General features: G+C 40.8%; 1 protein-coding gene across 5 annotated transcripts in view; it reads left to right on the top strand.

Moving 5' to 3' along the window:
• rabgap1 (RAB GTPase activating protein 1) overlaps window positions 1-24,068 on the top strand; it is a 145,348-nt gene that overhangs the window by 97,421 nt on the left and 23,859 nt on the right. For all 5 annotated transcript variants that reach the window (XM_088615292.1, XM_088615293.1, XM_088615291.1 and 2 more), the window contains 4 exons: window positions 4,237-4,350; window positions 11,043-11,117; window positions 16,581-16,706; window positions 22,628-22,771. In XM_088615292.1, coding sequence (XP_088471418.1) covers window positions 4,237-4,350; window positions 11,043-11,117; window positions 16,581-16,706; window positions 22,628-22,771 — 459 coding nt within the window. The remainder of the gene's footprint in view (window positions 1-4,236; window positions 4,351-11,042; window positions 11,118-16,580; window positions 16,707-22,627; window positions 22,772-24,068) is intronic.

Genomic DNA, 24,068 nt, shown 5'->3' with positions numbered 1-24,068 from the left:
CAGGCTTTGAATTTAAACCTTGCCTTTGGGGTGCAAAAGTCACAGAAACAGCTATATCCTGAAAAATTGAAGTGACAGTTGTAACTCCAAGGCAAATGTTTGTCTGTTTGGAGTCGAAAATACTGTCAGAGTGCGTTTTATGGATTTTTGATTTCGCATGATGGGCTGCAATGCATTTGAAGTACAAGAAATGCCGCAGATGAGTAACAGAACCAATTGTAATACTGTAAAGAAAGCTTAGTTTGCGTAAATGTATAAAGAGAGAACTTGTGTCTAAGTTGCTTTGATAAAACTTGTGCAGCTTTGTGTCTCTTGTGCCTGAAAATCTCGAGATACCACTGTTCCAACATGTCACTTCAGGAGGTTTGCTGAATGCGTACGAATTGTACCTGCAACCAGGGATGAAGTGAGATTTCGATAAAACAAGCCTAAACATGTTATTAGCATTTCATTAAAAATGCTTTAGCCCATTGAAATATTATGGAAATGCATTTGATCAACTCTTAACCGTTTGGATTTTGTGTACATACATTCCTCCTGCCTCCCTCCTGTTTTGATCATTTGAAAATGTCACCTGTCATTTACAGATATCAACAGTGATTGTGTGAAATACAACTTCACCTTGCTGGATCAGATGCCAGTCATTTCATGACAATTGGCCACCCCCAAAAACATCCATGCAGACTTTAAAAGGACCATGGCTGCTGTCAAACATGTCGTTAAAAAAAGTGCTGTGAAGCTCATTGAAGATAATTATACTGTGCTCATGCTTTGTAGCCCCGGGCGTGTGTAGTACAGTACAGTAGGGGACCTGACACAAGTATTCAAAGTGTTTAAAGACAAATATAACCCAGAGTACTTCTTCAAAATAACAGTGAAGCACAAAACAGAAGACACAGGTGGAAACGATGTTCATTTAAAAGACGGAAATGGAGTCACTACTTTAACCAGAGCTTTAAGGAACAAGCTACCCAGCCTTGGGGTTAATGCTGATATGTTGGCTTCATTCAAGAACTAGCTGGAATAGACTCTTGGATCGCTTAACTATTGATCCAAGGGGGCGGTGCGAAGGCACTGTGGCTCAGGATCTGCGCCTGTGGCTGGAGGGTTGCCGGTTTGTATTCCATGGCCGGCAGAGGAATCCTACTCCGTTGGGCCCCTGAGCGAGGCCCTTCACCCCAGCTGCTCCAGGGGCGCTGTATAAATGGCTGACCCTGCGCTCTGACCCCCAGCTTCTCTCCCTGTCTGTGTGTCTCATGGAGAGCAAGCTGGGGTCTGCGAAAAAGACAAATTCCTAATGCAAGAAATTGTATAGGGCCGATAAAGTGATCTTATCTTATCTAACTAGTATCAGGTGGGCTAGATAAGTCAAATGGCCTGTTCTCATTTGTAATCTTTCTCGTGTTCCTGTGCACAGTTCCAGAGTGTGGTCCTCTCCAGTTACGTACAGCAGCTTCTGTTTTTATGTTGTACAGGACTACACACCTGTAGGGCCTTGCAAAAGTATTCACACCTTTGTCTCATTGTGTTGAGTTACCACTGATGCCTGTGTGTTTTGTAAAAGTGAATGTTTTTAGGCAGAACCTGAACGCTGAATCCTGAACACTTTTAGGGCTGAAAGAATGTCACCAAAAACTGCTAAGAAACATCAGACTGGATGTACGAGTATTCACTCCTTTTTCTATAGCAAAGCGAACACTGGCCAGGTGTACCGAAATAATGAAAAGCTGTACTTTTATTGGAATGGCCTCTGTCTGTAATAATAGCGCTTCACATGATTTCAAACTAAATACAACTGTCTCTGTATGGTCTGTATATTGCAATATTGAGCAGTTGATGCATTAACTCTCTGAAGTCAACAACATTGATATTGCCACAGGCCTAAATCAGCTTTATTTCTTTATATCTTCTGAGTCAAGTAAAACTTACAACCATGACATTACAGTTTTTTATTTGTTACTGAAAACACCCTAAAATATTATTATATAAATACATATACATGGCAGATAATTTTATTTTGTTTGCAAGGGAAAAGTGGTTTAATCCATTTACTTCATAATAAGCCCAGTTATAATAAATGACAGTGGAGATGGACTACTAGCCTGCTTATTTGCTATTAATTAAAGGAAACCTTTTTCACCATGATCTTCCAATTAAAAAAAAAAACATTAGCTGTGCATTTCCGGAGTTCTAAATAATGTTCAAGTTTTACAGTTTTTATTGGCAGACTATCGTCATCAGAAAAAGAATCAGAAGTGTTCAGTGTTACTGCTTTATAGTTCACTCACAGTGTCCTGGGTTCAGGTCTTGCATAGGCATCTGTCTGTGTGGAGCTCACACGTGCTTCCTGCGTTCATCTGGGTTTTCACCCGGTGGGCTGATTTCCAAATCCTTGTTTAATTGGATCCATGATCCTAAATTCTGCCTTCTAAAGGAAACCTTTTTCACCATGGATGATGCGATGGATTGATTTACCAACTAGAGGGAGCACAGCTGTGCGTCCTCAGTACTGCTCCCTACATTTATAGGATAGGCTCTGATTTGTCCCAGTCCTCGTCACTATGTACTAAGTGACTATGCGAGAAAGGATAGATAGATGCACAGCGTTTCTGTGATCAAGCTTTGTGTTAGTAGTAATGCAGACATACAGTCCTTCAGGATGTAGGTTTTCATAATAAAGGAAGATCTGTGTGTAGGTTCAGATGCATGTCCCACTCTGAGATTTAGAGAATCTTGACAAGTTAGATTTTCCTAAGCTTTCCCACTTGTTTGGGGGGAAGTGCATAGAATGCATTTATATTCATGACAGAATTGAATTCATGAGAAGTATTAAGGTGGAATTCCAGCTGTCAAAACATTCAGCTATTTTGGGTTTCTGATTAGAGATGCATTTTTGTGCCAGGGTCTTGGTACGTGTAAAATGTCCTAAAACAGCCTGGGAGATGTGGATCATTTGCGTTCCAGAATGCTGCCTCAGGCCTTTTACTTTTCCTTGAGAAATCCTAGTGTTGCTGTGGCAGCACTTGCTGGTACCTTCATGGAAAGTTTGGAATTGAAAATGAGCGCAGAATAGAAACTGAGCAGAAAACAAGCAGAATTGGAAGGGGGATGAATGACTTTATATCTTTTAAACGCGCAGTGTTTCCTTTTGCCTGCGTGATGTGAAGAGTACATTAAAAGTCATACTTTTTACAAAATACATAACTGACCAAGGGTTTTTTTTTAAGACTTCGGCTTCTACTGCTTTTGTCATCCCGTTTTCTGTTCCTGTGTCTTTTGCAAATATCCGTGTGCAGGTTTACAAAAAGATGTCGGCAAACCTTAATCCACAGTCTTTAAGGTCTGCAAGTACAGCTGGTGTGTTATGTGGCTTATATCTCTGCAGGGTTTGAAAGTAATTATCAGATATCAGTGCCTTATTCGTAGGAAGCCTCCATTGGGGTTCTGGTTATTTTCGGAGAGGACATTATTTTTTGTTTTCAGAAAGCGATGCCTCATGAAACACTTTCAGAACTTCATTAGCAGTAATGAAAAGCTCTCAGAGAGAGGTATCCGTGACAGAAATTCAGAAATTAGCTTGGCACTCTTGAATAATTGCTGTTGAATAACGGGAGCTGACAAGAAGCTGATATTATTGCTTTCTCATACCGTATAGATCCCTGTTTATTTGCTAAGGAGATTTGATCAGAGCTTTGCATGAGAGCCTGTAAATGCTCTATCAAGTTTGTTTAGAGTCTTAAATCTGTAATGAAGCCTATGTCTCATCAGTATTGTAGGAGAGCAGTCAGCTCTCTAAGAACACGGTATTTGAAAGTGCTTCATCTTGCCCAACAGCATAGAGTGTGAATTCCTGTTTTGTTATACTGGAGCTTATAATGACTTTAATGTAGAGCTGAGTCTGTTTTGCTCTAATTCCCCTTGGGTCCCTTGATCTTCTTGGTGTGCGCTTCAAAGCAAGCTATGAGATGAGTTGAGATGACTGATGAGTTGAGCTGAGCAGCTGGGTTTTTTTTTGTAGAGTGGTGCCCCCTGGATTTTAGCCAGGGGTTTGTGCTTTCCTGTCCCCTCTTCGGCAAATCCAGCTGGAAGCTGGCCCTCTCAGGGAAAAGCCCGAATCGCTGCCTGTTGTATGTGGGTTGCGTGACTCTACCGAGAGCCCGTGTGAACTGGGACTCAGCCGATACCCTCCAGCCAGCATCTGAAGGGATGTCTCCCTGTTCTCTTCCCACATCTCAGGAGTCGCCTCAGGACAGTGCCATCACTAGAGACATCAACAGGACATTCCCAGCTCACGACTATTTCAAGGACACAGGCGGTGACGGACAGGACTCGCTCTACAAAATATGCAAGGTAAGTTAGTCGCGTTCCGTTGACTCATCACAAAGTGAATTCATGCCCCATGCATGAGCTGCCAGACCTAACTTCTGTAGCTGGCCTCCTGTTAGAAGAGATGAAGGGAAAGTGTTCGGGCGATTTAACTTTCTAAAACCCTGAAGACCAAAGGAAAATGGGTTTGATTGGCTTGTATGTCATAAAATCAGGTTTAGGTGTCCAGAGGGGTATTTCCAGACATGGGTGAAGTGAGCTTTCTAAGTAATTAGAGGTCTGAGTCAGAACTTCTGAAATACTGCGTATCAGTGTGTATAATCCCGTGTGTGTCATCCAAGAGTCTCTGACTTCTGACTTTCTCCCAAATTTTAAGTTTTAGGCTCAAGAGGTCCCTTCTGTATTTTTAAAAAAATACAATCTCACTACATGCTGGTGAGTTGCAGGATCCGTCTTAAGACCCCAAATATGCATTTCCAGAGCAGGAAGAAGAAATCCTTTCACTGTTAATTTTAGGTTTCATATCTTCAGGAAACAATCGACCAGCCTTCTCTTGTGATACTCAGATAATGTGATAAGTTATTTTTCCTTGCGCTTTTGAGTGCCACAACCTGTTTGTTTTTTAAATAGGAGCCGTTGATATAACTGGGAGATATTTAAAAAAATATATTGGACCCGTTCTCCCCTGCATATCGCTCCCACTCAGGCAGAAAGTTCCCAGCTGCTGTGTCAGCTGTTTTTAGGGAGATTAAATCAGATCCTCGTGTTGCTGTGGTGGTGTCTTGGGGATTCACGCTGACTGTCCTACAGCTGTAGAGCAAATGTGAACTGATAAAAACCTGCGATTTGTCTTTATTTCACAGCATCTGGTCAATCCTGTTCTCTTTTGGCATCCTTTCACCTCAATTTAATAAACAAGGCATTAGCTGGAGGCAGGGAAATGCCCTCAGTCTTATACTGTTTATAAATATTCCTTACACTTAAATAGCGCTTTTCTGGACACTCCACTCAAAGCACTTTACAGGTAATGGGGATCCCCTCCAGCACCACCAGTGTGCAGCCCCACCTGGATGATGCGACGGCAGCCAGAGTGTGCCAGTCCGCTCCCCACACGCCAGTGGGGGAGGAGAACAGAGTGATGAAGCCAGTTCAGAGATGAGGATTATTAGGAGGCCATGACTGGTAAAGGCCAGGGAGAAATTTGGCCAGGACACCAGGGTAACACCCCTGCTCTTTTCGAGAAACACCCTGGGATTTTTAATGACCACAGAGAGTCAGGACCTCGGTTTTTACGTCTCATCCGAAGGACGGCGCCTTTTTACAGTATAGTGTCCCCGTCACTATACTGGGACATTAGGACTCACACAAATTGCAGGGTGAGCGCCCCCTACTGGCCCCACTAACACCTCTTCCAGCAGCAACCTTAGTGTTTCCCAGGGGGGTCTCCCACCCAGGTACTGGCCAGGCTCACACCTCCTGAGCTCCAGTGGGCGGCCAGTTGTGAGCTGCAGGGTGACATGGCCGCTGTCTTCAGAAGCTCTACCGCGAAGACATAGCTGACTCAATAATATCCAGTTCTGCCAATAGCTGAAGTAGCAGAGGACAGGTTGTGGCCTCCCCATGCTGCAACCCAATCTCTACAGTGTTGTCTGAGTACAGTTTGCACTCTTCACACTTTAATGGAAGGCTTGTCACTCTGCAGTGTCTTGCCTTCATGTCCACAGTGTTCTTTTTCCCGAACCCTGAAAAATAATAGGATGCTTAAGTCCTCAAGTTGTAATGTAATGGAAAGTGATATTAAGTTTGACTTATTTCCTTTTTTTGAAATCCTTGTCTCTTTACTGGAGTGAACATATCCCCTAGTGTTTTCTGCTTTTGCACATTATGGTGCAAGATTCTATCTAGTGCACATATTTGCATAAAAAAAGATCTTGAAATTCTGCTACCGGTTGCCTCAATATTTAGTTTACACTTGGAGTTCAGTAACCAGCCTACAAGGATTTAAACCTTTTCTTCCTGAGCGACTAATACATTCACATACTGTACAGTGATGCAGTACTTACAGAGCTGTCAGGAGAGGAAAGTCTTTCTTTAACGTAAGCTTTCCAAGTGATGCATAAATAATGATGCCCCTAGAATATGCTAAAATCAGCTAAGAGAAAGTTCTTGCCCTGCACACGGAAGTTTTATGTGAAAAAAAACCCATGTTCAAGGGATTACGGAAACCACACTACATGCTTAAAAAAGTGCATGATGAATCTCCTCTTTAGAGTGAAATGTCTGTATCGCCAGTTCTGTGAAAAACTTTAAATGAAAATACTATATTCTCAGTAGTGTTTTCTTTTAAGCAACATTCTTTCACTGTGTCAAATGCATTTACAGAATTCTTATAGAAGCCCAAGTCAGAGCTGTAGCAGTAGTTTTTCCCAAATACCAGCTATGCATTTCTAAGTCATTAAATTTTATGGGTGTAGAGCTCAGTGACAGTAAAAATATAGCAGTTTAAGACCATGCAAAGCTTTATCTTGTTGGAAAGAATCACAGAAATGTTTCAGAAATCAAGCAGCATGAAGTGGTCACATTAAAAATACTGTCAGTGTCTGAACTGCTTTCATGTTCTGTCTGGTATTTATCAGAGGAGTTAATCTGAAGAATAGACATAGCACAGAGCAGAAACCATGGTTTTGATTTCTGGTACAAGCTGAAATGGCATACAAGCAGAGAGACTTCATAGTAGTTTTCCTGGCTTTTTTTTTTTGCTTTGCAAGTATCTTTTTCTTGAACTAAATTTAGCACAGTTGATCCACAAAGTTTGCATTCTTCTGAAGGAGTCTGAAGAAAAGGCTTCTTAGGACAACGTTAAGAGGTAAGCAATTTAGGAAATGAGCCAGAGGATCTATCCTCCTCAACATTGCTGTGTTTTTTAAAATATTAAGTCTTTCGAGCAGTGGTAAGAATTATGCACAAAGTATAAATGCACATTTTTTTCATTCCCCTGCACACCCAGTTTTTTTTCATTGCGTCCCCTGCTCCGGTTGAGTGCCTTAGTGATGCTGTTTCAGTTCATAGTGTGATGTAGCACAATGCTTAATGATTTACTGCTGAGCCCATTGAATAAAATCCCCATTATTGTATACTGCAGCACGGCTTAAATGCTCTTTTGGGACTTCCAACTCTTTTACAACGTACACCTACAGTAGCTTTCATTTTAAGTCAGACTTTTGTATTAGCAAATAAGCTTTTGATCGTAGATCATCGCTGTTTTGTTGTTTCTCCAGGAGACATTTGCTGCCACACAGATAATGAGAAATTGATGTTTGGAAACCGGGATGTTTTCCACTCAGTTTGGAAATGAGGGCACATTAAGCCATTAAACAACAACTGTATCATTGAACATTTGAAATTAACATGAACAAGTCAGCCAGTTTTAACATTTTTAGATAAAGTAGTAAAAAATAGTATATAAGTCCTTGTTACTTACAGGTAAAAGTCTTATATAAGTCCATATACTTAGTCCACAGACCTTTTTCAGTGTGCTTTTAAAGCACAGTTTCTTGTTTGTTGTCTTGAGCAAATTTGTCCTATACCTTAAAAGCATGTAGATTTTTACTAATGCGATTGAGTTGCTTGTAAGCATTTGTTTTTATGTTCAGGGAGAGCCTATTAAATGATTATGGATTTTATTATGCATTATTAATTTTAGAAGAGGTTGTCCTCCTTTTGAGTTTTAATTTAGCGGTAGGCAGAAAGGTTTTTAGATTTATTGCATCTGTCTTTCAGTACCCTACTTTTTATTCCCTAAGCTGTCTGTTATATATTTCTGTGTTGTACTGTATTATGCTTGTATTTGACTGCTTTAAAGTACATTTAGTATGCTGGACTATGTCAGATTCTTGACAGAAAGATTCCTGGAAGAAGTGAATGTTTCCTTTTGAATGATTTATGGTTACGGAAATTCCTGCTCTGCTGCCTTTTAAAATATGGATCAATTACTGAATTATGGATAAGGAATTCTGTAGTAAACTGCAGTTAGGAATAACAACTGCAGTCTGACCAGAAAGTCAATTTTGTCCAATTCCTCCCTCTTTAATGCAGTTTTCTTCCCTGCATTTAACTTAGAGAGTGAAACCAGCAGACAGCTGGTAATAGCATGCAGTTTTAATAAAGACATGATCAGATTAACTTAAATTAATTTTGTATATTGAGACTGATTTAACCAGTGTTTAATTAACACCATAATATTAGCCATTGGCAGTTTATAGAACTGTGCCAGATGAAAATTTGCCTTTCATATACAGACACATTGTGGGTGTCTAAATGTTCTGTGTGTAGCCACCCTGAGAAAATAATCATTTTAATGCTAAATACCTCATTAGCATTATTAGTAGAGGAAAGCGAATGCAATGAGTGAAAAATCTCCGATTACCAAGACCGCAGGAGGAGAATCTCATTAAAATGGGGAGGTTTTGTTGTGTTCCTGCCTGGGCCAAAGAGTGATTTCTTTTCAGTACTTCTTCCTTTCATATAGTTCCAGTGTTGCTGTAGTCTTTCAAACAGGGAAATGGAATTCTCTTAGTCATTTCATCGTGAAAACTCTTACCTGTAGCTCATACTTAATCAGGTAAATTTACATGCTGTATTTTTACCTTTAATAGTTCACTCCTACCAAACATCAACATCTCTTTCCCCATGTAGTTCATGTTTTTAAGTGAGATTAAATTACTGCTTTTTCAATAGCTGCAATTATCGTATTCATGATGTTGTGATTTGCCACATTTAGAAGCTGCTCCACATCCTGGTGTGACTGAATTTCTTCACCTACTTTAGCCTGAGCTGTCAAAGCTATTTTAATCAAAAGCTGAGGCCATTTTTAGCATGGGTGTAAAAGACAAGGCAAAGCTGATATGGGACATTTTGACTGACATTCCTAGAAGTGAGGAGAATGTCGATTTTTAGAGCTCACTCAGCATATACAGTATTGTTCCCATGACCTTTAAATGATTGAGTCTTTTTAAGTTATTTAGGAAAGTTTATCTGTCGCAGATTTATAAACTGAGCCAAACATATTTTTAAAGCAATTAGTATTACATGCAAGGATCAGAGCCCGAATGTTACGCAATGCAGCAGTTGTGAAAGATATAATTAGATTTCCTGTACTGTTTTAGGATTCAGTTTAACAACAGATGATGCTGGATAATGTGCCACCTATTTAAAATCCTGATTGAAAGGACTGGTAAGCCAAAAGCATAGTTTCTGCTTCACCCAGAATGATCATTCGTAAGGCTCCAATTTAGGATAAAGAAATGCTGCTCCTCATACGGTTGGTGTGATTTTCCGTGTTTTGTTAGTTAACCTCGCTGCAGTCAGGCATGTAGGCGAGCACATTAATTCAGAAGAAATCTGAATCCAGTTCTGTATTAGTGGAGTGATGAGCAGAACGCCCGGGATTATTGAAGTGCAAGCATATGCAGAAAAATTAGATGTAACCAGATAAGATCACAGATAAGTGTTTGCGCTCCTGCATAAACTTCCAAAGGTAAAGACAGAAGGGCAGCATGCCGAGAGGTTGTAATCCCATAAGGAATTCCTTCAGGCGAACCCCTCTCCGATATGGAGTTGCCAGTTATCAGTAAAATAGTGCATCAGAGCAGGAAGGATGATAGCTACCATAGGTCTGTCTCTTGCACTGCTGCAAAGCTAGCATTTGTTGGGGTAGGGATATGCCTCTCTCCTACAGTACTGCAAGCTACCGTGTGCTAAATAAGTTATATTATGCAGTCAACTGAGGGTAGATTGGCTGGATCAAACCATCCTCAGACACAGTGACTCTCAGGGTATCCACGTACAGTATCACTCACCGACAGCGGCCAGTCCCCAGCTACTCCATTCTGGTATTCATACATTAACGTGCTGCACCAGGGGAGACCAGCTCCAGTCCTGTAGGTTGCTGTCCAGCGGGTTTTCTTTCAGATCTCTTCAGCTTGTTAAGAACGGGAAAGGCCTTTTAAGCAAATAATGAGTTCAAGTACTGTAGGTCATGAAGGGATCAGGAAAGCAAACCAGAAACCTTCTGACCCTGCAAAACTGGACTTGTGTGCCTCTGATTCCCACTATACATTGATATTGCCCACGTTTGTTTCTCTGTGTACTCTCAATTAAAGTCTGAGTATGCCCTCTTTATGTCAGCCTGCAATCAGCTTTCTATACTTGTGGAGGCATGTTTTAACAAAGGGCTGTCCAGTCTTCGTCCTGGAGGGCCTGGAGTTTCTGAAGGTTTTCATTCCAGCTCCGCTCTGAACGAGCCCATTCAACTAGCTGCTGACTTAATTGGACCAATTTGACAGCTTCCAGCTCTTTGGGTTCTGCTGCTCTCAAAGACCTGGAAAACCTGGTGACATACAGTACATCTGCCTTCCAGGACCAGGAGTAGACTAGCATAAAACTTTGAGCCTGATGTTTTTTTCCACCCATCTCAGATTAACGTTTGTGAACTGCAGGACGATGCTGTTCTCTTGTGCAGTTTCCCAGAAGACACATACTTAAGTTCAAGAGTTCTAGCACTGTGAAAAGGATGAAGAAGCTTAAGAAAAAAACCTCAGTAATGTACAGAAAGGGCATGACATCTTATTGTGTTATCTATTTGAAGCTACAGTTCTGAGGATTGTGTTTGCCTTGGGATCCCTGGTGAATCGTTTTCTTGATGCTTTTTTTTCCAGGCCTATTCGGTATACGACGAAGAAATTGGCTATTGTCAAGGCCAGTCCTTTCTCGCTGCTGTGCTTCTATTACACGTAAGTCAACGACGGAAAAAATGTCATTCAATATAATCATTTATAATAAAACACTAAGGCATTTGGAGAAAAGAGAATTCCCTTTTATTGATTAGTGGCAGCAGTATTTCTGAAATTGTAGTATCTCCATTGCCTATAAAGCTAACCTGAGCTAGCTAAAAGAGACTGTTCATAGCAGAGGAATAAGAAAGTCCTCTCGTCTACAACATGTGGTATTATAGTATTCTATGGAGTTACTTAAGTGTTTTTTTACCTGTGTTGTTTGTGCTTAACTTTGTCGAAGTGCAAATGGAGTGTTTTTACTTCTCCATCCCTCACCAAAATCTTATTTTCAAATCCTCATGTAGAACAAAAGAGCCTGGGACCCAAAGTAGCCTGCAGTAATTGTTGACTCTTTTAACATGTGATCAGATGTTAAAATGTGTCTGTGAAGAAAATAAAGGCTGAATGTGAAGGCCTTTTTCCTCAGAAACGTAACTAAATTCTAGGTATCCGTTGTAAGAAAACTGTGTACTCAGGATACACATTATATGACTGAAAAAAAAATTATTTCCTGTTAAATATTTCTTGACATTGTTCCATGGGCTATTTTGTAGTTCAGTAGGCCTAAATACACCACTTATACCCTTCAGGAGCTTATCTGAAGGGAGTCATTGTGAAACACTATGAGATCTGCCTGGAGACGGCTCTGAGAAATGGACAAAAGATGTAAAAGAAGGTTCCTGTTTAAGCTACTGCAATCTTTTTGATTTTCACTTTCTGCCAAGTTCTCGTATTTTTAATAATGTTTACAATCTCGAGAGACCCAAAGAGACTTCATTGTTCCGCAAGCTGCTGACAGTCTTCAAAGACTTTCTCAATCTCGCTGCGATTAGCGCGTGCTGGACATGACGCTCCGCAGTGCTCCTTTCATTTTTGATGTCTCTGTTGAAGAGCAGCAACAGTTACAGTGCAGAAACCGTTTAGATGCAGATGTTTTTTAAAAATTGAATTATTATTTTTAGGAGTAGTAGTATTCCTGACACTTACAGTGCCTTGCGAAAGTATTCGGCCCCCTTGAACTTTTCAACCTTTTGCCACATTTCAGGCTTCAAACATAAAGATATAAATTTTTTATTTTATGTGAAGAATCACCAACAAGTGGGACACAATTGTGAAGTGGAACGAAATCTATTGGATTTTTGAAACTTTTTTAACTAATAAAAAAATGAAAAGTGGGGCGTGCAAAATTATTCGGCCCCCTTGCGTTAATACTTTGTAGAGCCACCTTTTGCTGCGATTACAGCTGCAAGTCGCTTGGGGTATGTCTCTATCAGTTTTGCACATCGAGAGACTGAAATTCTTGCCCATTCTTCCTTGCAAAACAGCTCGAGCTCAGTGAGGTTGGATGGAGAGCGTTTGTGAACAGCAGTTTTCAGCTCTTTCCACAGATTCTCGATTGGATTCAGGTCTGGACTTTGACTTGGCCATTCAAACACCTGGATACGTTTATTTGTGAACCATTCCTTTGTAGATTTTGCTGTATGTTTGGGATCATTGTCTTGTTGGAAGATAAATCTCCGTCCCAGTTTCAGGTCTTTTGCAGACTCCAACAGGTTTTCATCCAGAATGGTCCTGTATTTGGCTGCATCCATCTTCCCCTCAATTTTAACCATCTTCCCTGTCCCTGCTGAAGAAAAGCAGGCCCAAACCATGATGCTGCCACCACCATGTTTGACAGTGGGGATGGTGTGTTGAGGGTGATGAGCTGTGTTGCTTTTACGCCAAACATATCGTTTTGCATTGTGGCCAAAAAGTTCGATTTTGGTTTCATCTGACCAGAGCACCTTCTTCCACATGTTTGGGGTGTCTCCCAGGTGGCTTGTGGCAAACTTTAGACGAGACTTTTTATGGATATCTTTGAGAAATGGCTTTCTTCTTGCCACTCTTCCATAAAGGCCAGATTTGTGCAGTGTAAGACTGATTGTTGTCCTATGGACAGACTCTCCCACCTCAGCTGTAGTTCTCTGCAGTTCATCCAGAGTGATCATGGGCCTCTTGGCTGCATCTCTGATCAGTCTTCTCCTTGTCTGAGCTGAAAGTTTAGAGGGACGGCCAGGTCTTGGTAGATTTGCAGTGGTCTGATACTCCTTCCATTTCAAGATGATCGCTTGCACAGTGCTCCTTGGGATGTTTGAAGCTTGGGAAATCTTTTTGTATCCAAATCCGGCTTTAAACTTCTCCACAACAGTATTACGGACCTGCCTGGTGTGTTCCTTGGTCTTCATGATGCTCTCTGCGCTTTCAACAGAACCTTGAGACTATCACAGAGCAGGTGCATTTATACAGAGACTTGATTACACACAGGTGGATTCTATTTATCACCATCAGTCATTTAGGACAACATTGGATCATTCAGAGATCCTCGCTGAACTTCTGGAGTGAGTTTGCTGCACTGAAAGTAAAGGGGCCGAATAATTTTGCACGCCCCACTTTTCATTTTTTTATTAGTTAAAAAAGTTTCAAAAATCCAATAGATTTCGTTCCACTTCACAATTGTGTCCCACTTGTTGGTGATTCTTCACATAAAATAAAAAATTTATATCTTTATGTTTGAAGCCTGAAATGTGGCAAAAGGTTGAAAAGTTCAAGGGGGCCGAATACTTTCGCAAGGCACTGTATATAGCGCTTTTCAGGACTCTCCACTCAAAGAGATTTAGAGGTACTGGGGAATCCTACTACCACCACCACCAGTGTGCAGCTTCACCTGGATGATGTGACGGCAGCCAGAGTGCGCCAGAACGCTCACCACACACCAGCTCTCAGTGGGGAGGAGAGCAGAGTGATGAACCCAGTTTAGAGATGGGGAATATTGGGAGGCCAGGGGGAAATTTGGCCAGGACACCGGGGTAACAACCCTACTCTTTTCAAGAAACACCCTGGGATTTTTAATTACCACAGAGAGTCAAGTCCTCCGTTTTATGTCTAATTAGAAGAATAGCGCCTTTTTACAGTACAGTGTCCCCATCACTATAATGGGGCATTAGGACCTACATAGACAGCAGGGTGAGCGCCCCCTACTGGTCCCACTAACATCTCTTCCAGCAGTAACCTTAGCTTTCCCAGGAGTCTCCCATCCAGGTACTGGGTGGCATATTCTGGAGAATTTATTATCTCAAGTCAGTGTTTTCCTATTATATGTCACTATGTAGGAATTTATTTTTGTGCATTTCTTTTATTGGTCTCTCACAACACAGTAGTTATTAAATGCTTATCAGAAAACGATAACCTCTCTGATGTCTTCTGGCGGGGGTGTATACAGTAACTGATGTACGTGTTGTGTAACTATAAGCACGTTATTATTTGTTCGTTACTGGTTCCTTTCTTTGAGAAACAGCAGGCTGTCGATGACTTGTGCTCAGTTCAGCGAGTCCAGCAAGGATGTGACAGGACGTTCCCATCTCTAATCTGAGCTCCCCATCTGGATGAGCGGCTGTCTGTTTTTCTGACCTTCAGATGATTGCTTGCTGGTTCTTTTTGTGACTAATCAATCACATTCACCTTGTCAGCATTTGTGAATTTCTTACTGCAGTTTAAAATTTGAGTTCTCTCTATATTTCCAAAGAACAGTACACAAGCTACCTTACGGGAACTTTGAAAACTGTCCCTACGTATCCTAACACAAAAAATCAAGGAAGTGGATTCACTAGGCATTCCCACAGCGGGTCTTGCAGTCAGCTCTGGGCAAGAATTCCCTTTCCCAGAACTTATTTTCCTTAAGAAAATCTGGACATTTGTAATGATAGACATTTCCACTTAGGACCGAAATCCGTTTTTAAAAAAACTGTCCCTACGTATCCTAAGACACAAAATCAAGAAGTCTTGATTTCTTAAATTCTTAAGTCTCAAGACTTAAGAATTTAGTCAGAAGTAAGGGAGAAGTTTTTTAAGTGACAAGTTGCAGGAAGAAAGTTAGCAAGAGAGGCTACATAAAGGTCTGTGTGCGGAGATTTTTTACCAACAGTGCCCTTAAACTATTTTTGAAACCAAGGCCTGATTAGAAAAAGAAGTGTAAATCCGCAAGTAGACGAGATACAGACAGCAGTTAGCACTGGTGATTAGGTGGCCAGCTAGGTACACCAGGACTGAGACCCCCTGGTCTCAACAACAGGTTCTTTCTTACACACGTCCTTGGATTAACCTGACTCCTTACTCTCGGCTCTCTGCAGTGGAAACAACAGTATATGTTACTGAACAGTTTTCAGAGACTGCCTCCACCAAATCAGATTCTGATTTAATCCGTACTTGTAAGATTTCATAAAGCAGCTCACTTAGACAAAGGAAAAGTATACAGTTATTTGTGTAAGTTAAATGGTTTTAAAAGACACTTATAAAACATGTCTCTGGTCATAAATTGACATTTAGTTTTTGTCCTACACATAAATTAAGACTGGTAAAAAGAGTATATAATAAGTATAGTATTAAAAACGTATGTCATATAAATGTTCACAATGCTCTCATGTGACTTAAAACCTTTGCAAGACATCTGTAGAGTCTGAGAGCATTGCAGTTGCATTTGTATAATTCATATTAAGATATTGCAAAGAACATTTATGAAAATTTCTTCCAAAGCAACAAATGACAGGTAAAGAGCAAATCTTTAGCTGAGTGCTGATGAGATGTACAGAGCTAGAAAACAAGTGTACAAGGAAATGACTTTAATCCATCTGGATTTTGAAATCCCAAGAACAATATCCTATTCCCTCGGTTAATAGTGTAGTGTAGAAATCCACTCTTAATGGGCAACGCTGACACCTAGTGGCTCTTTCCTGTTTTTCATGTACTTACCACACAACTGGACACCTGTGTAGACCATTTTTGACTCTGCTGGATTTTTGGACTACTTAATGTTAATTTAAGCAAAGAAGACTGGGATTAGTACTAATTGAAATCTGTAAATCACAGCACTAAATGATTAATTTTCAAATGACAGTTTTCAGACCTACTTAGTTTTTAAAATGCATAGAAAAATCCATACTTCTAGACATTTGGCAAGATTGTAAAGACCAACATACAAGATATTTAACCATTTCTGTGTTTTCTGAAATAATTGGTGAAACCAGCATTTACATATTTTGGGACAGTTCATTCACCCCTGCCTATGTCTTTAACTTTTCGTAGACATTAGACCAATAATAATAATAATAATAATAATAATAATAATTGCTTACACTTATATAGCGCTTTTTCTGGACACTCCACTCAAAGCGCTTTACAGGTAATGGGGACTCCCCTCCACCACCACCAATGTGCAGCATCCACCTGGATGATGCGACGGCAGCCATAGTGCGCCAGAACGCTCACCACACATCAGCTATCAGTGGGGAGGAGAGCAGAGTAATGAAGCCAATTTATTTTGTAATCCCCAAATTATTGCAAAGCCTTTTCATTTTGTCGGTTTTGTTTTTTTCCCCTTTCTTCCAGATGCCTGAAGAGCAGGCTTTTAGCGTTTTGGTCAAGATCATGTTTGACTACGGACTCAGGGAACTTTTCAAACAAAACTTTGAAGATCTGCACTGCAAATTCTTTCAACTGGAGAGGCTCATGCAGGTGAGAGAAGGGGCTTGTTTTGGATCTTAATCTAAACCACAATAACTTTGACCAGAATGCAAACCATTAACACAGCAGACTGAAATATACAAAAGGTGCATCTCTTGTTCTCTGAAAGAAAATATTAATATACATGTTTAAATTTGGTTTCCGGTCTGGCAACCTGCATTCAATTTGAGTCATGTGTTCTGGTTTCCTCTCAGAAATGAAAGTTCAAGCAGTTCTTGAGTTCATTTTATAGAATAGCACAGAAGGCTTGCTTTTAATATACATTGGAATTATCTGGAAAATTGGTGTAAAAGTAGTACTGTTGCTTGTTACAAATAAAATGTAGGGTGTTATTAATATACACACAATCCTTTCTTGTTTGCGTTGAGCAGGAAAGAATGTGTCCCCGATTAACAGTCCCACTTTATCACAGATATAAAACTTTAGAGACTGTTCACCCAGAGGCCCATCTGAAAAGCATGTGATTTACACAAGGCAGCGAAGGCTATAGTCTCTGCTGTGAAACACAAATAAATATCTGTCACTGATCTTTTCTAGTAAACCCTATTAACGCTGTCTGGAATGCTACTCAGATCCCAACATTATGACAGAGTCCAGCCACATTTGGGGATCATCCGTGCCTGCTATATAAAAATGGAGGCCTGTTTGAGCTGACAGAAAGCAACGATTATCTGTGAGAGCTGAGGCACGTCCTGACATTTGTTTGAATAGAAGATGGAATTTATTAACCTTTGAGGGAAACACATTTACTGGAAGAGCTCGTCACTGTAAATTTTCCAGGCTCTTTGAAACCCCTGGGATTCACGCATTTTCACTCCAACTTCTTTATCTGTTTCTTTTCTCTGCCTCCCCTTTTTTCTGTGCCCCCTCAAGCTGTGCCGAAAATAGAGTGCACACAGAGCAGGCTCTACATTGAGCCATATCAGTCTGTAATCAGACACACTGAAATCCCTCATTACAGGACAAATATGTGCATTAGGCCTCATTATAGCAGGTGGATTAGATCACCCAGAATATACACTTGGACTGTGCTTGTTAGGTGCTGGGGAAATTCAAGGAGAACACATGATACTCACGGTGACATTGTGGAAATTAGAAACCAGCTGCATTACAAATCTGCACCTGATACCCTTGCTAATTTGTAAATATGTTTTATTAATGACGTAAGCATGAAGATCCCCACTTTTTGATAGCATCTTAGAATTGCATTGTATTATATCCCCCTTTTGTTCAATACTATTAATTACAAGAAGGCTTATTTTTTGGGGAAATGCTGCCATTAAAGGATATGATCCCTAATATGATGCCAAGAGTGGTTTTGCGCTGTCGGATTGTCCTGACGAGAGCTCACGGGATTACATTTGCAGTGTTTTGTAAAGATCAGGAGTGGACTGGCCTTTTACTCTGTGGATGTTTCGCCAGCGACCAATTTAAAACTCCTGGTGTGGTTTTTCACCCATTTGCCTATTCCTATTGTGGCCAGTTCCTCTGGCGTCTGGCAAATGAATTAATAACCAGCATGCATACCAGGGACTGCAGAGGGATGACAGTACACGATGTCCTAAAATTTCTGATTTCAAAGACCAACTGACGTCTCTCCCAAACTTGTGGATGTTTCAGTCCTTTTTTTAAGCCCAGGCCATTTTCACCTATTTTTTAAACTGTTCCGAGTTTGTGCGGTATAATCTTTTTAACTAAACAGCCGATGCATAGGGCTTAATGTAAAAAAAAATAAAAATCGATCCGGAAAAAAAATGAAATCTGAAACTGGCCCAGCTCAGAGTACAAAAAACACAAACATATATCTTTTATTTAACGCTAGAAGTTTTTAATTTTTATAGTCTACAGTGAAACTTCAGCATGGAAAGAGAAGGTTCATTTTTTAACAAAGAAGAAAAAGGCCAATTCTAAAAAAATATCTGGTTGAGGTGAGGATGGCTTTTTGTACATACATTTTCTGTGTGCTTTCCTAAATTATTTTAGGGGCAAAATCATAAACTATTAGAAATTGTCTTTCCAAAAGGGCTTCCTAGAGGAGCTTTCTTAGCTGATGAAACCTTATGCTCACAGCCTTTCTTCTTTTAATTACTTAATGTTTAATAATTTAAAAAACAAATTAGATGAAAGCATATTTCAGCCTAGAAGTTTTAGCTTTTATGGGGATTTTAAATTTGGGTTTCATTTGAATTGAATAAATGTTCAAATAAAAGTTCTTGTTTTGTAGCGATGTAGAATTGCAAGGCTTGAAATATTTTCATTATGGTACTAAGCGTGACTGTCTTGACAAATAAATAATTTACTGACATCATGGATATGACCACTGTATGTTTTTATGATGACGGGTTAACCTGGACTCTGCCTGCTTCGAATGTCATTAGCCAATGAGTCCTAATAACACAGCCATTTGCAATAAGCTAGCAGACGTTGCCAATTAACAACAGTTGTTTGCTAATGTTCATTCAAAAAATATTTTCTTTTGATCTAAGTTGGGGACTTTCTATGATGTCTACTTGGATCTCTAAGCTGCTTAATTCACAAATCATTTGTGATTTTAGGTTTGGTCTTCAGAGAGAATGAAGACCAAACCTAGAAGTTTTTATAATCCAGTCTGAATCTAGGGATTTTTATAATCCAGTCTGAATCTGGATGAGAAATTCTTTATTAATCCATGTACTTTACAAAATTAACCATTAAATGAATAAAGTCACCTACCAGTCGGTTGGCCGTACAGTCTGGAGATACTGTAATGTGATTTCTGTGGGGACATTTCCATCATTAAGCTAGAGAAACAGTGAGCTGCCAGGTACACTAAGAATCTACATACAGAAGCATTTCAGTCTTCTTTTGAGCTAGAAAAATCTCCTTTAAATTAGGTGGGTTTAAGAGCTTACAGCTATTAAGCTTAAATTGCAGCATGTAATCACGTTTCTGTATATTTAGAATTGAAAGCAGCGTACATCATTAAATACGGCATGAACTTGTGTACACAATTATAGGTGGCAAAAGCGATTACCGACAGGGATCTCTGGGTGATAGCTTGAGCAACAGGGGATGTCTGATCCCGGAGTAAATAAATGAATGTACATGTTCTACATTTGCAGTTTTTTTTTTCCCCCTGAAAAGTGCTTATGGCTTCCCATCATTATTAAATGTCATTGACTAATTCATCATGTGCTTAAGCAGTGGCAGTGTTCTGGAGTTGTGGGGTATGATTAGCCTATTTTTAGGAGAATCGTAGGTGGACACTGGAGGTGTGAACACCAGAGTACCTTTCTACTAACAACTTGCAAATTCAGCTGTAGACGACAGAGCAGGTTGGAAGCTGGGTGGATCCAGGCTACATAAGGTCACATTTATTTGCCTGTTGTATGTTGCCTGGCATGCACAGAAGCCTGGATCTTCGACTACCACGTGTTGTGGCAAAAATGGAAATCGTATTGTCTTGTGCGTCCCTGAAAAAACGATCAGAAACTATTAAAGAATGCTGTGGGTGTGTATTCTATTCATGTCATGGAAAAAATAATTGTGTGCAGTAAGTTTCACTTCATCGGGAAAAGCAGAATGTTCAGCTTGGTATCAGTAAAGGCTCTGATACACTGTTGTTGTGAAAAGTAGTAAACTTCAGATTAAAATGGACCTTTTCCATGAAGAATTTCATTGTATCATTGACTGCAAATATACAGGAAAAGGGGGATGTTTTTAAGTAGTATTTTTTATGTAAAAGACTGATGCTTACTTAAATTTGTTTCAATTGAAAATTTTCCTTTCCAATGAATTAGCGTTAATGCTGAAATTCAAGTTGGCACCTCTGACGGTTTTGAAAAGGGCCCCGTTTTGATGTGTCCCGCCTCAACACGGTGACTTTTTTCCCCGGTTTCTGCAACAGAACGAACCGATTGTCCAAGCTTGCTCTTTCCGTTTCTCTAGCAATCATTTCATGCAGCTGACCCGGCCCTTTTAATAACCTTAATCACTCTGACCTATTAAGATCACGTCTGCCAGTATGCATTCGGCTGTCAGTTATTAACCGTGCGCTTGATGGGCTGAAAAATTCAAAGTCCGGCTCGTGCCTTCTCTTGCTGGCGACACGTTCCACTGTGCAACGCTTCTCGAGCTCAGAGAGTAGGAGCCAAGAAGGGAACCAACTTTGGCTCTCTGTGGCCGATATGGGAACAGAGCAAAGAAAACTATATGTTACGCACAGTATACACTAACGCCACTCAACCCCAGTCATAACTTGTTTGTCCCCCTACCACCTGTTAGAAGGTTCCGGACGCTCCAGTCGCACGCAACAAGCCTCCAAAATAGCTTCTTCTCCAGAGCCTTCAAGCTGGTGACACCCCCACTCCCTCCCATCATACTATGATCTCTCCTCACTTCTTCCTGTACCCACAACGACTGTACTCCTACACCACTACACACATGACAACTGAATGTAGGCCGAAATTGTGCTTAAAACTGTACTAGTTGTATTATTTGATAATCGCCGTATTATTTTTGTACTGTTCGCCGTATTACTTTTGCACTATTTTTCTCCTGTTTGTATACTTTTCTCTGTGAATTTGCACAGTTTTTGACAATTCTGCAGTGGCACCATACTGTTGTTTACACTGTTATTGTTATTGTATTTCTGTCTATTGTCTTGTCTGCTGTTCTATATGTATACTGCACCTGAGAGACTAATGAGAACCACTTTTCACTATACTATGCACCCGTGTAAGTACAATGACAAAGTTGAATTGAATGGTCTTTTCCTCACCACAACTGAACTCTCTCTTGGCTTCACGTTTGCTTAAGAGTTGGCTCTGGACCAAATATGATAATCAAATCATGAGGCTTTTGATCCCCACAAGAATACCAAGTTTATGGCATCCCCAGAGGGGACAGTAAACACCCCAAAATGGCTAATTCCTGGCTGTTAGGGTTAAAGCATGGGACTGCCCAGTGCTTCACACAACATTTCATTATCCTTGTTGATGTGGCAATGCTAGCAATAAGTATAATAAATACAAGTAATCTTTCTGCGGCTTCTTTATTGAAATACAAGTAATGAATGTTCAATTACTTTATTTTCCAAAGAAACTGGTGGCTCCAGTCAGACAGGAGCCTCAGGCTCATAAATGCTCCAATTTCCCCCTTAACATAAATCGCACACAGAAGAAAAGTTTTTGATTGTCACTCTTGTTTTCCCTAAAACTACTATCTTTCTTGATAATATTTTAAGGGGAGTCGATACGGCTGGTCCTGTCAGTGATCTCACGCTCGAACAGGGGAGCGGAACAGAGGGGCAGAAACGGAAATTTGATCAATTGGTGTGAGAATAAGAGAAGAGCGCTTTTTTTTACACAGAAGAATCCATGACAGGAGTGACTTGTCCCGGTGTGAAGACAGAGACACTGGGAGCTTCCAAGTCTAGTTCCGCTGCTGTGATAGAATCACTTGGTGTTTAGGAAGGTGATGAGACCCGATGGCCTTTTTCCATCATTGCTATCTCATCAATATTACCTTGCTTATGATCTCATGAAGGTCAGACCCCAGTTTGTGTGTCGATGCACTGACGTGTCAGGTTCAGGGGATATAGTACATCCCCACAGGTATCCAAACTGCATCCAGTGAGGTAGTCGGTGAGGAGATCAAAACACTGCAAACTGTCTGTGTCCTTTAACCAGACCGTTTCTGTGTGTTTGGTAACTCTCCCACTGCGCCACGTTCCGAACCTTCACTGTGACACCTCTCGTCTTTGCGGTTAACGGGGGCGATGAGGCTGTGGTGTCTGTGGGGGTTGCTCGTGTTGTACTTTCCGAGCCAGTTTAGTGTATTCTCGCCAAGCTGCAAAACCAGTTCCTGACCCCCGGAGACCAGGGCGAGCCGCCACTGACTCTGTCTTGCATGTGTGTGTGTTTTCTGCTCAGGAATACATTCCGGACCTGTACAGTCACTTCCTGAACATCAGCCTCGAAGCGCACATGTACGCCTCCCAGTGGTTCCTCACCCTCTTCACAGCGAAATTCCCCCTCTACATGGTTTTCCACATCATCGACCTGCTGCTCTGTGAGGTACGTTGGGGGTCCCCTGTCCTCGGAGGTGCCCCTGAAAGAATAATTTCAGAGGCGATGATGAGAACGTCGGCCTTCGAAACCTTGTTTAGCAGTTTTTTAATAACCAAAGTGCCATCTGAGGCTGTCTGAATGAATATTGGGAAAGAGGACAGGGAGAAAACATTTGTCTCAGCTTGTCGTAATGGAGTAGTTTATTTCAGAAGTCCATTGAGAGGAACGCTCTTGGGATTTAACACGACAAGACTTGATTGTTGTTCTGCAACAGCGTTTCTGATGGGACTTGCAGGAATTCTGTGAGTTATATTCAGCCTTTTAAGTTTTTCACTAAATTTGGAATGGAAGAAGGAGGAAGCTACAGACCAGGGCGGTGCAGTGGCTCTGTGGCTAAGGATCTGCGCCTGTGGCTGGAAGAGGAATCCTACTCCGTTGGGCCCCTGAGCAAGGCCCTTCACCCCAACTGCTCCAGGGGCGCCGTATAAATGGCTGACCCTGCGCTCTGACCCCCAGCTTCTCTCCCTGTCTGTGTGTCTCATGGAGAGCAAGTTGGGGTATGCGAAAAGACAAATTCCTAATACAAGAAATTGTATATGGCCAATAAAGTGATCTAAATATTAAACAGAAAAGGTAAGTTCAAAATGCAGGCTGAGGCATGACTATACAGGCCAAACAGAGCTGGTAGTTTTCAAACCAGTTTTGAGATTCTCTTTGTCTAAGGGTGGTGCCCATGACTATTTCTTGGCTCAGTATGTACCATCTATATTTGAAGGTGACTAGGAAACGAACCTTATTTCGAAGGAAAAAATAGTTCAGTCCTGCCATTGACCACACGGGGGCACTGTTCAATCAGAAAAGTCTACATAATAAAGGCCGTTAAAACTAGTCCTTTCAGCTAAAGCAGGTTTTTCATCGTTAGACAGCAAATGCTTTGTTCATAACAGTGCATTTTTTTAAGGGAGGAAATCAGTTGAACTGCTTTCAATTAAGAGGGAAATCATTTTTAACTTATTTTACTTGGGATTAGTGTAATCGGTTTAATGAAAGTACTTTTCATGGTTCAATGAGAAGAGCATGAAGTGTGGAAATTCAAAAGAATATGTTTGCCTTAGCTACACAATTTGCGGTGAGGAATCGGCCGTTTGTAGCTCATTAGGTTGTCCTCCCAGAACTCTTTTGTCCCGTGTAGAGGTTACGTCTCTGCCGACTCTATCCTCTGGTGACGGAAAAAGTGCCTTATTCGGGGTGACTTTGATAAATCGATGCGTTCCTCACTCCTTGACGACCGAAACACCAGCTG

This window comes from Lepisosteus platostomus, chromosome 21 (assembly GCF_059453375.1).
Source record: "Lepisosteus platostomus isolate fLepPlt1 chromosome 21, fLepPlt1.hap1, whole genome shotgun sequence".
In the NCBI taxonomy this organism is placed as follows: Eukaryota; Metazoa; Chordata; class Actinopteri; order Semionotiformes; family Lepisosteidae; genus Lepisosteus; species Lepisosteus platostomus.
The sequence above is the reverse complement of the archived record's forward strand: the minus strand, read 5'-3'. Positions and strand labels throughout refer to the sequence as shown.